General features: G+C 52.8%; 1 protein-coding gene across 1 annotated transcript; it reads left to right on the forward strand.

Moving 5' to 3' along the window:
• Positions 1-845: 845 nt before the first annotated feature.
• Positions 846-15,002, forward strand: LOC127226526 (integral membrane protein 2C-like). Its single transcript, XM_051190634.1, has 7 exons — positions 846-1,076; positions 4,607-4,608; positions 9,627-9,765; positions 11,591-11,779; positions 12,777-12,887; positions 13,317-13,467; positions 13,873-15,002. Exons 1-7 carry the CDS (start codon positions 951-953, stop codon positions 13,962-13,964), a joined length of 810 nt encoding a protein of 269 aa, XP_051046591.1. The 5' UTR covers positions 846-950; the 3' UTR covers positions 13,965-15,002.
• Positions 15,003-15,923: the final 921 nt, after the last annotated feature.

The raw sequence follows: 15,923 nt of genomic DNA on the forward strand, positions 1-15,923 counted from the left end.
CCTGGCTCATGCAAGATCTAAACCAAGGTCTACTGGTCTAGCACCTGGCATCAAAGGCTTAAGGCTGTCCTCAATAATGAGCTGGCACAATGTCCTACCTTCCATTATCAGCACCACGGCAGAACGGACACCAAGTGCCACATGCTGGGTGCTATCACAGCCTGGAGGAGGGACAGTGAGAAAAGATCCAGGGCTTCGTTGTCAAGAGACCCGCAACCCAAGCCTTGGCTTCTCCCCAGTACCCAGTACCGCTGATACTTTGCGTGAATGGAACCCCAAACCTGTGATCTAGCCCCAGTAATTCTCATTATCTTCCAGTCACGACTCAGCTCCTGCAAGGTATCACTGGTCCTGTGCACCACAAGTTCCCCACCCCCTCTCCCTGAAGGTTTCGCAGGATGAAGGATAAAGAGGCATGGTGGAGAATGGAGGGGGAGGGGATGAATACAGCATACAGGATAGAGGCAAGCAGTTAGGCTCTTGGACTTGAAGCCCTTTCCAGCCTAAAACATGTTGAACATGTTGGAAGAGGAAAGCCCAGGAGCAGATGGGGGGGGGGGGTGTCAGTATCTCCAAAGAGGAGGCAAAGTCGAGGAGCTGGGAGATGCAGTTTGTTAGAAGCACGTTGCCAGGCAACGCCGTGTTGAACGACATGTTAGGTCATGGGCAGGGAGAAAGCAGGGGACCGAGCTCCCGCGCGACGCCTGAATGACTGTGAGCGAGAGGTGGAAAGGAACCTCAACCTTCAGCTACAGCGCTGGGAGGTGCAGCTCGGCGCAGGCGTCAATTCCTTCCGTGGAGGGCGGGGGCGCGTTCGGGGCGGGGTTAGAGGCTAGGACTCCGGAGCCATCTAAACTTCCGGTGCCTGCAGCGCAGTAAGAGGCAGCAGCCGCACTGATCGAGGTTGCACAGGCAGAGGCTACAGGGAGCAGGCGCGGGTCAGCGCAGCCATGGTGAAGATCAGTTTCCAGCCCGCAGTGGTGGGCATCAAGGCCGATAAGGCCGAAAAGGCAGCAGCCTCTGGCCCGGCCTCGGCATCTGCCCCGGCTGCGGAGATCCTGCTGACGCCGGCGAGGGTGAGAGGCACCGGTTCTCGATGGGGGTGGTGGGGGTGTCGAGGGATCTAGGCACACCCCAGTGGCAGCGAGAACCAGTGGGACCCCGGAGCTACGAGCGGAGTCGGGGAGAGAGGTCTGAAAAGGCTGGTACATCCCTAGCTAGAAAAGGGTCTTGGGTCCTACCCCAAAGCGGCATCGAAAGCAAAGCTGTCCTAAAGTGGGGACGCACACAGAGTCTCTTCCAAATGTGGAGACCCCTAGGTGCCCAGTTCCAAGATAAAGGGAGGTGGCAGGCCCATGAAAGTTTGGGGAATGTTGATGAGGGTTTGCGTCTGGTTCTAATCAAGGGGGAGGGGCCGGGAAGCCAGTCCCTGGGTGGGGGATGGGAGGAGGGTTGAACGTAGTTTCCCCATAGCAGGGTGATGGGGCCTGATTAGTTGGGGAATTAGATGGGAAACTCTGCTTAGTAACAAAAGGGGGGGTGACATTGGTTTGGTCCCCAAATGGGGGGCTGTGGTGGGTGAAGGATGGCGTGGACGTGGCAGACCTTAAAGTGATGAACCTTCTCCGATTTCACAACTGCGGGTCCAGCTTCCTTATCCAGCCTCCAGCTGCAGTTACTTTCTGCTGCGTGGGATGCCCACTGCCCCGGTGCCCCTGGCATCCCTAGTCACTCAGCTGGCTTTGTGCGGGCGGAGTGGCCTCGGTGTACTCCGCCTTCCCCTGGCTGAGCGACCCAAGCAAGTCATTTCCGCCGTGGAAAACTGTGCTGTGTGGAGTGTTTTGTGGGGAGGACTCGAGGCAATCACCGACCGGAGTACAGGGAAAGAAAAGCTGACCCAGCCGAGCTTCATTTTGCTTCAATAAGGGTGTTTTCTTGTCACACGCCCCCAAGCGGTCCTGGGCCACCCCAGGCAGAACTAAGAATGCCCCAGCACTTCCTCCTCCGCAAACCAAGTTTGGAAGCTCTGTTTCAGTCTTGCCCTAGCGAGCCAATACTAGAGAATGATCTAGAAGAGAGGGTCATGCAGAAGTGGGCCAGTCTAGCAGACTATGACTCCGAAGAATGCCAGGGACCTGGGCAGTACCGGAGCCCTTGTTTTAGTCACTGCAGCATCCCGCAGTTCATATACCAACAAGAATTCCGTGGCCACCCAGGCCGGGGTTGAAGGGTCCCTGGGCACCCCCACATGAGCAGCTCCTTCATCTGAAGACTGGATAGAGTCTTTAGATACTTGAACTGGTTTGCAATGCAAGGGTTGGCCCTGGGGCTCTTAAGCCTCTTTTATTACTTCAGGGAGGGGCCCTCCTCCTTTCCTGCCAGCCTTGGTAAGGGGCCCCAGGAACTGGTAAGTGGTAGATTGTCTGGTCTCAGGTACCCAGTTAAGACCTGGGACTGGAACCCAAGTACCTAAAAGCCACAGATCTAAGGAAGGAGGACTATGTTGAGCAACCAGAGAATGTCATTATCACCCCTTGAGAAGGAAGTCCCCGAGGATTCTACACAGGGCATGTACTAGGGCAGCCTGCTGATGGTGCTGGATAGGATGGCTGAGCCCAGTGTGAAGAAATTACAAGTTTTCTTATAAACCTCGGAAGAGTTAGTTATATAAGTCTGTGTAATAACATGGCAATATACTGATTAACACAAAAGACACCTTAATAATCAAGAAGCCGTACAGAAAATATGAGCCTCATTGTAGTTGGTTTTTACATAGTGTAAGTGATCAGAGGCTAAGTGAGGGGAAGTAAAGTGTCCCAGAAACAAAAGAGGCCTTATCCAAGCAAAACGTCCCTGGCAACAGCTGTCTAAAGACCACCAATGGTTGTCTCTGTGGGCCAAGTGCTCACCCTTTAATGCCTTCTTCCTATGAAATGATCTTTTCTTTATCATTGGGGGAGGGGGAGGCTTGCCTGTATCCCTGAAATTGCTCTTCATATCATTTTTTGGTGGATTCAAATCTCCCCCACGAAGACAAATTTTCAGTACTGTTTCAGCAGCCCCTCTTGGTAACCATTTCCAAATAGGCAGCACGTTTGTTGAGAGACAACCAGTGTCCAGCTTCCTGCTTTTATTAGACTCCCCAAGCTCAGCAGCCCACCTTGCCCTCAACCAGCGGGAAATGGAAATATCAACCTTGCCCTGCCCTGTGTGCTGTTAGTAATGGCCTAGAGCCTGCAGAGCAGCCTCCTCTATCACGATTGGCCTGGTGGGATCGTAGGGAAGCAGGCTGGACAGTCAGGAGGGAGGAGGGATTAAAATACCTACATTTTCAGACAGAACTGTTTATTGGTTAACTCGCTATGGCTTGCCCAGTCTCTGAGCTGGTGTCATGGAGCCGTTGATGTTGAGTGTTGGCTTTGTCTGTCTCAGCTGCAGCTAGGACCTTGAAAGACAGCGCACTCCTGCAGGCTTCTTCTTGTTCTACAATGCCAGCAGGCATGTTTCCCCTTGCTCAGTTACTGGCTTGGCAGTTAAGAGCAGGCAGAGGCCCATGTGTAGTTTAAGACAGCGTGAGCCATTGGCAGGGCCCTGAGATGTGAGCCGTGGGTCTAGAGGGACTGGTTGGTGGATGTAGAGGCCTGAGTGCCCTTTATCAAGGCAAGGCTTTTAGATTTTGTTCCATACTGATGACGAGACATGAGACAGCTTAGAAGAAGGACTCTCTAATTGTCAGTGACCCTGGAGCCCCACCTTGGTGTTCTGGCTCAAAACCTGTGATCCCAAGAAAGACCACTGAAACAGATGGGAGAGCCAGGGCCTTTGGGCTGCTGTCAGCCTGTGTCCAGGCGTGGTGTGTGTGGAGGGAGGAGGGTGGTGAGGGAAGGCTGCAGCAGGGAGCCTCCCCACAGGGCCTGCCCCTCCTTGTGAGCAAATACTGGAGCAAGATTTGTCCCCAGACATGAGGCTACAAGGAAGGGCCTCGGCTGGCTGGAGAAGGGGTGGGGTTGGGGAGCCCGCCGGGCCTACAACTACCCAGCATCTCCCATGACAGTTAGACGTCAATAATGAGGAACCTACAGCTGTGGCATGGACCTGAGTGGGAAGCTGGTCATTGGAGCATGTGTTCGAGACCGCCTGCCCCAACTGCAGCATGGACCCAAGTGGCCACTCCCCCCCCTCCCCAGGTCCATTCTCATCCCTCTCCCACCGACTGACTGAGCACACATGTGTGCACATGGACAAGCCGCAGGGCTGGGGGCTGCAAAGAAGAAAACACATTCAATTCAGCAATCTTCGCAGCCCTGTAATTTTCTCATTGGCATTTGTCTTTGATTAATGGCCCTTGAGTAACTCCCCCTCCCTCAGCCCACATACCTGTGGGTCAGATTTCACTGTGTGTGTGTGTGTGTCCGTGTGTCTGTCAGTGTCCCTGTGCCTCTGTCTTTAGGCTTTTGGCAGGAGGACCAGTAAGGAGAAGGTCTGTCTGTTCCTTGCCAGCTAGGAGACCTGGTCTTCCTGGCTGGGAGAGCTGGGCCGTAATGACCTTCAAAGAGGCAGCCCAGCCCGATGTCCTTCCCCATGTTAGTACAGTGGGAACTTCCAGGAGTTGCTCTGCCGGGTTTTTCTGCACCCCCCCTCTCCCTCTGCTGGCTCCCTCTCCTTTCTGTTTTCCCCTGGCTCTACTGTTCAAGGCTGTCAGCAGACTGCTTGTGAGGGGGAGTTTCTGTTCCCAAGGGGGGGAAAAATGTTTATGATTAAAAGCTCAGTCACACAGCTGGGCTTTACCCTCTGTCCTGGGAGTCCCTGGTTCTTTCTTTGTGAGTGAAGGCTTTTCCAGCCTTCAGCCTTGTGTCTTTCTGCTTCAGACCCTTTCTGGGCCTTTGTTTTCTGGAGAAGCCTGGCCTGTCAGGATGGAGGAGAAGAGAGAATTCTGGGTCCAGCCGAGCACAGTGATTCTCATAGCTGAAACCACCCCAGAAGCCTCAGGCTGGAGTGGGTAGGGGTAGGAGGTCACTAATAGAAAATCTCTGAGCCTTGGCAGATGCTCAGGTGATATCTATGCACTATTGCTCGGGGAGAATAGGCATTTGCCTCCCTCCCACCCCCAGCAAGGCCTTGGTCTGTCTGTAGGTCTGTCTCACACACACCCTTTGGCATCCTCTGTGAACTGCAGCCTGCAGCCTAGGAAAGAGAAAAAAAAAAAAAAATGCCAAGAACAGAATTGGGGTGGGGACCACTTCAAAGTTCTCAGACTTTCATTGGTGCTTGCAAAGTCTGTATCTGCTCTCCTCTGCCTCCCACCAAGTAGCCTGCAATTGTAACATAGTCCACTTAGATTTTGGCATTGTTACTGAGGGGCGGTAGAGTTCTTTGAACTGTGTCTCAGCCTACTTGTGTTTCAGTTGGTGGTTCCCTATCCATTTTGCCCCAGGCCTTGCTAATTATCTCACAAGCACTGTTGAAAGGACCAAGAAAGCCTGAAGGCTGAGGCCCAGGTCCCTCTCAGGTCACATCCCTAACTTGAGGGTGTATATTCGGGAGAGGCATTTTGCTCAGAGGGCTTGTTGCCTTGGAAACAGTATGCACCATCTTCCCACTTTCTAAAGGGAAGTCCCCCAATGCCTGGCTGTTGATAACTATTCTAGGGCAGGAGGGGGATCAGGACAAGAGGGGGAAGCAGCTAGAGTGGAAGTTATGCCCTCAGGAAGGCTGACTGGCCACTGCTCCCCCATGGTCCTCATACCCCAAAGGTCTCAGCTTGTGTGAGATCACAGACTGAGGTAACCTCAGCTTCCAGGGTTGGAATTTAATCCTTGGCGTTGATTGTGTCCAGCAGGCCAAAGCAGTGCTGGGGGTTTTTGTCTTCATTCATGGACGTCCTAGGTTTCCTTGTCAGCCCTCACTTCCAGCCATACTTCTCCGTCCTATGTCTCCGACGGTTCGGCTCAACAGGCCCAAGTGGTGGATGGGCAGCAAAGCTGGAGGCCCCAGCTTTGTGTCAGAAGAGGTGAACAAGGGCCATTGTTAGCATAGGAAAGATTTATGCTTTCCTTTTTCCCTCTGAAGGACTTGGTAATTTTAGATCATGAAACGAACTAAACAGACAGGAAACGGATTCACAGGAGAAACAAACTAAATTTCATATATGCATCAAAATAGGAGCCATAAACAAAACCGAAGGCTTAAAGAAAAGACCATAGCTGACCATAGCTGCTGAGGCAGCTGTCGGTGGCCATGCAAGTCATGGGGCAAGGTGAACATCTGCAGAGCATGTTTCCCAGGTAACGGTTACTTGTGGGAAGACCACGCAGGGCAAGCTGTGTGTCTGAGGTCAGTCCCTGCTGCTCTGTTGCCGGAAGATCTTCCCCAGACAGGCATGGGATCTGAGGGACAAGTACCTCTGGGTACTCCTCTGGTGCAGATGGATGACAATTCCTTTCATAAAAAGAGCAGCTTTCAGAGCCAGCCCACATCTGCAGAGGGCTGTACTTTGTCTAATAACCAACTGGGAATCCATCAAAGAAATATCTTTAGAGTGGAATGTTTTGATCTCCCTCCTTGTTCTGACTCCTGAATGTGTGGAGTTACCATCCCAGCTGGGAAAGGTGAGGGGGATTCCCAGTCTTTCCAGTCAAGGGTCCTGGCCAGAGCATGACCATTCTTCCTTCACCTGGGGCCATTGCAGCCTCAACTCCTGCCTGCTAGATCCTCACTGACCTTCCCTGCCTCCCTTCAGGAAGCCTCTGCGCCCATCCCCTCCCTCAGTCCATGCAGACCTGGACTGGCCCGAGCTTCCCAGGCTAGCAAGTTGGCCACAGATGTAAGACTGGACAGCCTCGGCTCATCTGTGATTTTTATGTGGGTAGCAGGCTCTCACTTGTAGTTCGCCTGTGCCCCTCCCCCAATCCTATTTTATTTCCTTGCTAGCTTTCCCAAGCTAGCTTTTCCGATTTTCCAGAAACACAAGAGGAGAAAGATTAGCCACTGTGCAGCCTCAACAGCTGGCCACAGTGGCGGCCCTAAAAGGAAAGGCCCGGCCCATAGATCTACTATTTTTATCCCATACTGTATCCTCAACAAAGAGCTTTCAGGTTCACTGTCTCTCTTAATCCCTGAAGGCTGGTCACCTCAGATAACCCCAAGATGGATGTCCTATTGGCGATCCCTGGCCACCCCTGCTCTGGACCCTGTGTCCCTACCAACCCTCTAGATACAGTGTGGTCTTGGAATGTATTGTGCCAAAGGGCAATCCTTCCTGCCTCTAAGCTAGCCACCATTTTTGTTTGTTTTTCAAGACAGGGTTTGTCTGTGTAACAACTCTGGCTAGCCTGGAAATCATTTGTAAACCAGGCTGGCCTCAGATCACAGAGATCCACCTGCCTCTGCTTCTGCCTCCCAAATTCTTCGTGCCACCATGCCAGGCCACTAGACGCCTTATGATCACAGGAGCAGGCTAGTACAGCGCCTTTGGCTGTCTTGTTTATAAGAACCCCGGGTGGCTTGTTCATGGGAGATGCTGAGGGAGTGTAGATGTTGATGTCACCCCATAGGACCATTGCAAAGTGCAATTGCAAAGCCATTGCAGCCCCTTGCCCCTCTGGTCAGCAGCTGTCCTAAACCAGTTTCCTTAAGGGTGCAGGGTGGCCAAGGTTTGATCTTGTGGGAGGGTCCCCACTGTGAATGTGGGAACCCAAGACGTTTTCTGTCCTTTTCCTAGAGGTTGGGTTGGAGAGTACCAAACTGGGGAATCAGACCCTCTGGTGGACATCCCAGGACCCCTTTGCTGTGTTAAGATAAAGGCTTGTCCTAAGTAATTAGACAGAGCCATGTCTTCACCCACCCAACACCTCTAGAAAAAAAAAAGAGAAATAACATAATCCCACACTGTGTAGAGGGGGTCAGTGGAGGAGGGGCCAATCAAAACCTGTTTATTTAAGGCCAATGGAGAAACTCCATTCCCCAATCAGCTTCATCTTCCCAAGACTGGGAAGGGAGTTCTGTGGATACTGACCTTTGACCTCTCTTGGCCATGTCTGAGCAGTGTAAAAAAATGACAGGGTAAGTGGTAGAGGCAGAAACAAACCTGGTGATACCTGTAGCATCACCAAGAATAAATGAGGGCCAGCCTGGGCTGCTGTAGGGGGAGAAAGGTCATGCAAAGAGATAGTTAAGAGGTGGCCCACAAGTCCGTTCCAGGCCAAGTAGTCCTGTTGAGTTTATACTCATACACAGACCACCCACCAGCACAGACATGTGTGGTCTAGAGATGGGTCTGAGAGCCCTGCATGCCGAGCCCAAGTCTGGCTCCTGAAGGAGTTTCTTTCATGGGACTTGTGGCCTCCCAGACAGTCGTGTTTCTTTCCTAGTGAGACTTCCAGGAGCTTCAGGTTCCGTCTTGTAGACTCTGCTTATGACAGCCTGCCTGACACAACAGAGGGACAGTTTAGTACAGGGGACTGCAAGCCAAGGGCTACTTGGTTAGAGATAAGCACCTTTGCCCACATCCTCTAGGCCTCTCTCAGTCAGTGGCCACCTTGGTAGAGTTCAGAACCGTCTACACCCGCCTGTGATTGGCTAATTTCACTTGTCAGCCCAATTAGATTAAGACACACTTAGGGCATTAATATACATACCTTTGCATGTGTGTGTGTGGAGGCTCTCCCAGAGGCATTTAATGGAGCGGGGAAAGACCCAGCCACCCCGAATATGGGTAGCACTAACCTATGGGCTGAAGTCTCAGGCTGAATAAAAGGGAAAGTGGAGGAAGCTAGTTGAGTGCCAGCATTCATCTGTCTGCCACTTGATTTCCCAGATGCGAGCATATACTGTGCAAGTCCACACCGTGATGGACCGTGAACTTAGACAGACTCTCCTCTGGTGGTTTCTTATCAGGGTTCATAGCAATAAGAAAACTAGCTAATACATGCCCCCATCACCCCCTGTCCTCATCCCAGTCCATCCTTTGCCTCCAGTTGGGTTGCATCTTGTCACTCTCTAGCTCTGCTTTCTTGGCTCCCTGTTACCTAGGACAGTGGCACCTAGCCTACCAGATTCATTCTCCTTCCCATGAACTCCTTGGACTAATCCAATCGCGCAGGCCGTCTGATGTGCCTTAGTTTATGTTTGAATAACTAACACAATGGTTGTCAACCTTCCAATAAACTACTAACTGTTCCTCATGTTGGGATGATCCCCCCAACCATAAAATTATTTTCATTGCTCCTTCATAACTGTAATTTTGCTGCTGTTATGAATTGTAATGCATATTTGGGGGGGGAAGAGACTTGCCAGAGGGGTGGAGAACCACAGGTTGAGAACCACTGGAGTGGTTAAGCTGGTCCAGTAACAGGATTGGCATTCAGGCAATTCAAAGTGTGTGTGTTTAGTCCAGGCTGATTGTCTTAGGCCTTTCAGGCAAGTCTCAATTTCTTTCTAGCTGGGAGGGGGTCCGGAGACTTTGTCAAGGCTCCTTGCCTTTCAGAAATCTGTGTTGCCCTTCTGCCCTCACCCCCACCCCAGCGCTCAGCCCAGACGGAGGGGTGATCCCACTTAGGAGATGAGGAATTCAGGAGAGTGGGGCCCTCTGGGCACCTCACTGACCACAGCACTTCTGTTCACAGGAGGAACGCCCCCCCTCGCCACCGCTCCAGGAAAGGGGGCTCTGTGGGTGGTGTGTGCTACCTATCAATGGGCATGGTTGTGCTGCTTATGGGCCTTGTCTTTGCCTCCGTCTACATCTACAGATACTTCTTCCTTGCTCAGGTGAGGAGCCAGGCGGGTGGGTGGGGGAAGGGCAGCACCAAGACATGGGTAAAGGGAGTCTGCTGAGGGTGTGGGAACAGTGGAGAGCATGAGGAGAGACAGTAGAACCCCCCCCCCAGGCATGCCTAGAGGACAGTCCTCATTCCTTCCCAGGGTCCCCTTGCCCGGGCTCACCTCTTATTCTGGAGAGTCAATCAAGGATCCCCCCATCCCCATCCCTACCCCTCACCAGTGACCAGTGGCACTCTGAAGTGTTGTCACTAAGAAAGAAGTCGGGAGCTTATGATTCTCTCTGGAACACAGACCCTGTATCTAGGGGTCATACATCATGGATGGCTGAATTGTTCCTTGCATTGGACATTTGGGTTTTGAGCCCCAGGCGGCTTATGCATGGTTGACCATGGCCTGCTTCAAGCAATGGTAGGTCTACCGAGGAGCTTTCTTGTCTTAGTCCAGCACACACACACTGGAGAGCTAAGCCCAAAGCTGGATCACCCAGACTGGGGGGGGAAGGGAAGGATCACCATTCTTGAGTACTGAAATCAGTTACATTATAAGTAGCTTGAGAGATAAAGCATGGATATATCAACGGACACCCAGGGCGACTTACGGGCTAGGGTTTCCTAGTCACTGGGGACCCAGCTGACCGCCCCCCATATCCCTTAAGTGTTTAAGGTTGTTGCCATCTAGCTTTTGCACACTAGACATTACCTGAGTGTTTGTGCTCTGTGGGACTGTCCCCTAGAGACCTCAACTCCTACATCTCTCCCCTTTGGAACTTGCCCTGAAAGCAGGCTAACTAACTAAATCTGCAAGGCTAGCCTTTGCCAGGTACCTCTTCCTTCTCTGGTACAGGACTCTCTCCTGGCCTTTTCCTCCGGTGTCCCTGCTCTGTCTCCTTTCTTCCCAGACCCCACTTGTACTTTTATAGGATTGGTCGCCCCGCTCTACTTCCCAGGTAGTGTGGATGCTCCAGACTGTCCCCAGGACAGCCTACAGTTGGCCTGAAGGCTATATCGTGTCTGCCCCAGCATCTGGTCTTCCTTGGGCTTCCTAAGCCCTCAGGGCTCCCACATGGTCAGGGTGTTTCATCCCGGCAGAGTTTCTCCTCAGACTCAGAAGTGGGAGGGAATTCTGCCCATCACGTACACATCATGGAGCTCTAGGAGCCTCTGAGTCCCTACAGGAGACAGCGCTGGTCCCATCACTCAGTTACTTCCCCTGGATGATGGGTGATGTAGCCATCTGCCTGATGGGGTAGGGCCTCAGGGCCAGGGGGTGGGGGTGGGATTTATCCACAGGAAGAGCATGGGGATGCTGTGGCATTGTCTTGGAGCTTGCCAGCTTCCCACCTTATCTTCTACCCAGGTGTCTGCAGGTGGGCAACCCTGGTGGTGCCCCACAGGCACAGCCTGTTCATCCCTTGGCTTGTCCCTCCTGCCTACTCAAGCTTTCTATGGGATTTACTGCTCTGTCCATCCACAGGGCTATTTGCAGGGCCATTTCACAGACTCTAGGGCTTTGAAGCCTGGCAGACCTTTGAGATCATAAGCTTTACAGTTAGGGAAGCTGAGGCTCAGAGTGGTCTTCCACCTAGGAACCTGTTTATCCAGTCCTCCATTTGTGAGGCTGAAGGGACTTCCGCAAGACCCAGCTTATCTCCTCGCTAGCAGATGTGGGACCTACCTCCCCGTTCTGTTTCTCTGTCTCTGAGAAAGTCTTAGGTCTTGCCCTTCCTGCTTCCAGGGTCTGAAGTAGGCAGATAGGCAGTGTGGCCATGTCACTACCCTGTGTGACCGTCTGTCTCTCCCCTCACCATGTGCAGCTGGCCCGAGACAACCTCTTTCACTGTGGCGTGCTCTACGAAGACTCCCTGTCCTCCCAGATCCGGACTCGCATGGAGCTGGAGGAAGATGTGAAAATCTACCTTGAGGAGAACTATGAACGCATCAATGTCCCCGTGCCCCAGTTTGGTGGCGGCGACCCTGCGGACATTATCCATGACTTCCAGCGGGTGAGGCTGATTTTGTGGGTGGCTAGTAGGTGGCTGGGATCTGGGTTAGGGCAGCGGAGAGTGTTCTGGGCACTCAGAGCAAGGAATAAGAGTACCAAAGAATCCTTGGCTTGTGTATCGACTGTACAGCAGATGTCTTTGGTCACCTTGACTGGCCTTTCAATACCGTGTTTACCATGAAGATAGTAGTCCTGTTGGTTATTGCCAGTGGTAGACTGGGGTGGGGGTAGACTGCTTTGTCCTGGGCTGTCTGATAGCTACAAGGCTTGGTTGTCCCTATGAGGCCAAGGACCCTGGGTCTGCTCGCATTTGTACATCCAGCATCAGAGTGAACAGCTGAGTGAACATCTGTGTAACGCCACCCAGATGAAAGTCTGGTTCGCTGCCAGCACTCTGGAAGCTTCCCTCTTAGTTTTTTTCCAGTCAGATCCTTCCTCCTTGAGGTTACCACTCTCGCCTCTGGCTGGTTTTGAGGTCAGCAAGACATAGGCCCGGCCTTCTTCCCTAGGTCTCCCAAGCATCTGTGTGTTCTGTAGCAGTAGTCTCTGGAGCCTGGTGGGGAGCTTTCCTCCCTGAGGCAAGGGACCTTGCTGGGGGGTCGGAGGTGGTCGGACCCGTAAGGGTCCTTTCTTCCCCAGGACAACTATACCTCACTATTTCGATGAAATGCATAATGGGATATCAACATATGCCGTTCCCCTCCCCTAGCTCTGAAAACCCCAGAAAGATCATCTGTAGCAATGGAGGCATTGAACAAACCAGTGTGCTCTCATCTGTTAATGGCAGATCCACCAGCCTAGAAAAGAGCAGGAGGACGGGCTGCTCCTAGGTCAATGTCCAGGAACTGGGGGTGGTGGGGGGCACAACTTCTGAGATCCTGGGCCCCATTGATGTCACAGGAGGAGTCAGGCCTCTGTCGAACAAAAACCTTCCGCGGGCTGGCCTGGTCCAGGCCTGTGCCTTACACAGAGACTGACAGACACCCCCTCCCTCTCAGGGTCTCACTGCCTACCACGACATCTCCCTGGACAAGTGCTACGTCATCGAACTCAACACCACCATTGTGCTACCCCCTCGGAACTTCTGGGAGCTCCTCATGAATGTGAAGGTCGGCAACACCTTGTTCATACCTGCCCCCTCCCTGAGGAGGCCAAGCCTAAAGGGGGAGTCCTGGACATTGTCCCTGTACCCCAAAGAATCGCTTCTCCACCGCTGTCTAGCCGCGCCCTCGGTGTTATCTCTCCTTTCCCCTCCCCAACTCACAGAATGTCAAGTGCAGCTCCCTCAGCATTCAGACTCATGCTTTGGGTCATTAGGGAGGGAAGTGGAAGCTCCCTATCTCCAGGAGCACACGTGCCCACATGCCACAGCTCACCGCAGTATGGGACAGGCTTCTGGGAGTAGAAAGTAGTGAGTTGGGACAGTAGTCATTTCAGATATAGAACGGGCGTGTGGGACCCCCAGGGAAAGGTGGACGGTGGGAGGGGCCTGGGTGCTGACCCTGCGCTTTGACACTACTCCCATCCCTTCTTTGCAGAGAGGGACCTACCTCCCACAGACATACATCATCCAGGAGGAGATGGTAGTGACAGAGCATGTCAGTGACAAGGAGGCTCTGGGTTCCTTCATCTACCACCTGTGTAACGGGAAGGACACCTACCGGCTGCGGCGCCGGGCTACCCGGAGGCGTGAGTGTCAGATGTGCCCCAGGCTCCAAATCCCAGCCAGCCTCTGACAGGATCTGGCCCAGCCATCCCAGCAGCAGCTGTGAGCTAACTGCTGCGGATGCCAGTCGAGCACTCAGGACATGCCAGCATTGCCTTTCTCCCCGCATCATTATCACATCGGCTCCGTTGAGTCTAACTGCATTTTAAAGGAAACCGAGGCACAGAGGCTAATGTAGCACCCAGAAGGTTTTACAGCAGAGCCTGACTTAGGAGCCCTCTCTCCTTCATGGTGATGATCGGGGTTGTCGCTTTCCGGGTTTCCCACTGCCTGCCTTGCTAGGTCCCAGGGTTCCTCTCTGGCTCAAAGGCTGGCCACCTTTCTGGGCCTGACACAGGCATAACTGGGACTTTTCTTTTTCTTCCCAGGGATCAACAAGCGTGGGGCCAAGAACTGCAATGCCATCCGCCACTTTGAGAACACATTCGTGGTGGAGACGCTCATCTGTGGGGTGGTGTGAGGCCTCCCCTCCAGGCCCACCCCTGCCCTCTTTCCTTCTGGCCACTCTCTGGCCCTCCTCCTCCCTTTGCTTAGCTTGTACCTTGGGCACTTTTCCATAGATGTGACATGTCTCACCGTCCTTTCCAGCCCCACCCTCCTCCCTGTACCAGGGCTGTGATCTCTCAAGGGGACCTCTGAGTCTGCTGGTCTTTCAAGTGTGCAGCGGGCGAGATGGGACAGTCGCCCGAGCTGGTTTCTGTAACCCATTGTTTTAAGTCGGCTCCCCAGTGGCTGGGCCAAGGGGAAGGACTAAAGGGAGGAGCTGGGCACGTGAAAGCCTGGGTAGGGGCAAGCGCATGGATGTAAGGCTTGGCATGGGGTTCAGACATAGCCCCCCACTTTGGGGGAAGTCCTGAAAGACTTCTTTTTCTTGCACAGCACACTTCTTCCCTCCTCCTGGTCCTTGGGCCTAAGTGTGGACTAAGGATGGGGAAATGTGTCCTGGGTTGAACCCGTCAGAGCACAAGAGGTGGCGGCCATCATGGGGTCTCCCCGGGATCCCTGTCAGTGCCTTCATCCCACCAGCGGGAGCCTGGTGTTTGACGGTGGGATGAGTCTGCCAAGCACAGTTCTCTGAGTGGAACCAAAGAGATGAGGAGTTGGGCCACCCTGGCCTGGCGCCTGGGAACACGGGAGCAAGTGGGCACAGAAGTCATCGGCCACAGAGCCCCGCCCTGGGCAGTGGGTGGAGCCCATGCCTTCCTCCATGCCAGGAAGCTGGAGGGAGAGCCACCTGGTACTTTCGTCCCCGCTGCCTCTTCCGTTCTGGATCTATCCCCACCGTCCAGGGGTGTGTGATGTTTCTCCTCCTCCTTTTGCATGTTTTTAACTGATGTTCGTGCTGGCCGTCCTCAGCCCTGAGCCTGGGAGAGGCTTTAGTGCCTCAGGTCAGACTTGGGTTGTCCATGGCGGTGAAGCTCTCAAATGCTTTGTATATTTTCTCTATTAGATCTCTTTTCAGAAGTGTCTGTAGAAAATTAAAAGAAAAACAATCTTATACTTGTGACTTTGGCCCTGGTGTCGTGGCTAACTAGGGGTATCTTATGGGTTGGGGATGCTCTGAGGACAAAGTGGTAAGGGTGGTGGACAGGAAGAAGCCAGCAGACCTTGGCATTTCTGGGCCAGCAAGGGAGTGTGAGGTGTCCCTTCCATGGTCTTCTTAGATCCCTTGGTCTGTGGCCTGAGTCAAGTAGTGCTGACATTTCCCAGAGAGCTTCAGGAAACTGTTCAAGGTCAAGCTGCTTTTAAGTGCACCTTGCTGCATGGTTTGTGACAGATGACATCATTATTTCATGTCCTTAGGCTCAAGGACAGTGTCGTATTTGCCACAATGTCTAGGAAATTAGTAATTGTTCCTGGTGGATCAGAAATAGTCACAGGGTCATGTTCTCCAGGGAAGGAGGCGGAGCGAGCTGGCTGGGGCCTTAGTTAAATGGACACAGACAGTAGAATTGAACGGTGCCCTGGGATTGAGGGTGGGCAGGATCCATACCCCTGGTGCTGTTCACAGTGTCAGCACCCTTCAAGAGGACACAAGAGACTCCAATTCATGCAGACACACCTTATCTGGACACAGGACCTCTTGCATGATTCCTTCTGCTTACATTCTAAATATAATGCAATCTACCAGAGTGCCTGCTAGATTTGTTTCTGGACTTGACCCATTCCACTCTTGGGAAAGAGTAAACATAGGATAAGCCAGATAAATCCTGCAAAGGTCAAAAATCTGCCCTTCAAATCCATAGCAGGACAAATAACAATAATTATGGAGTTTGGAGTGGCAAAGAAGAGGTCAGTGGGACACAGTGGGGGACCTAGAATTGGCTTAAATTACACGGAAATTTAATACACAGTTTCCCATGGCATGTTAAGTTAGTGGGGGCATGTGGGTTATTTTTAATGAAACAATTGATTAGAC

This window comes from Phodopus roborovskii, unplaced genomic scaffold (genome assembly GCF_943737965.1).
Source record: "Phodopus roborovskii unplaced genomic scaffold, PHOROB, whole genome shotgun sequence".
Classification (NCBI taxonomy): domain Eukaryota; kingdom Metazoa; phylum Chordata; class Mammalia; order Rodentia; family Cricetidae; genus Phodopus; species Phodopus roborovskii.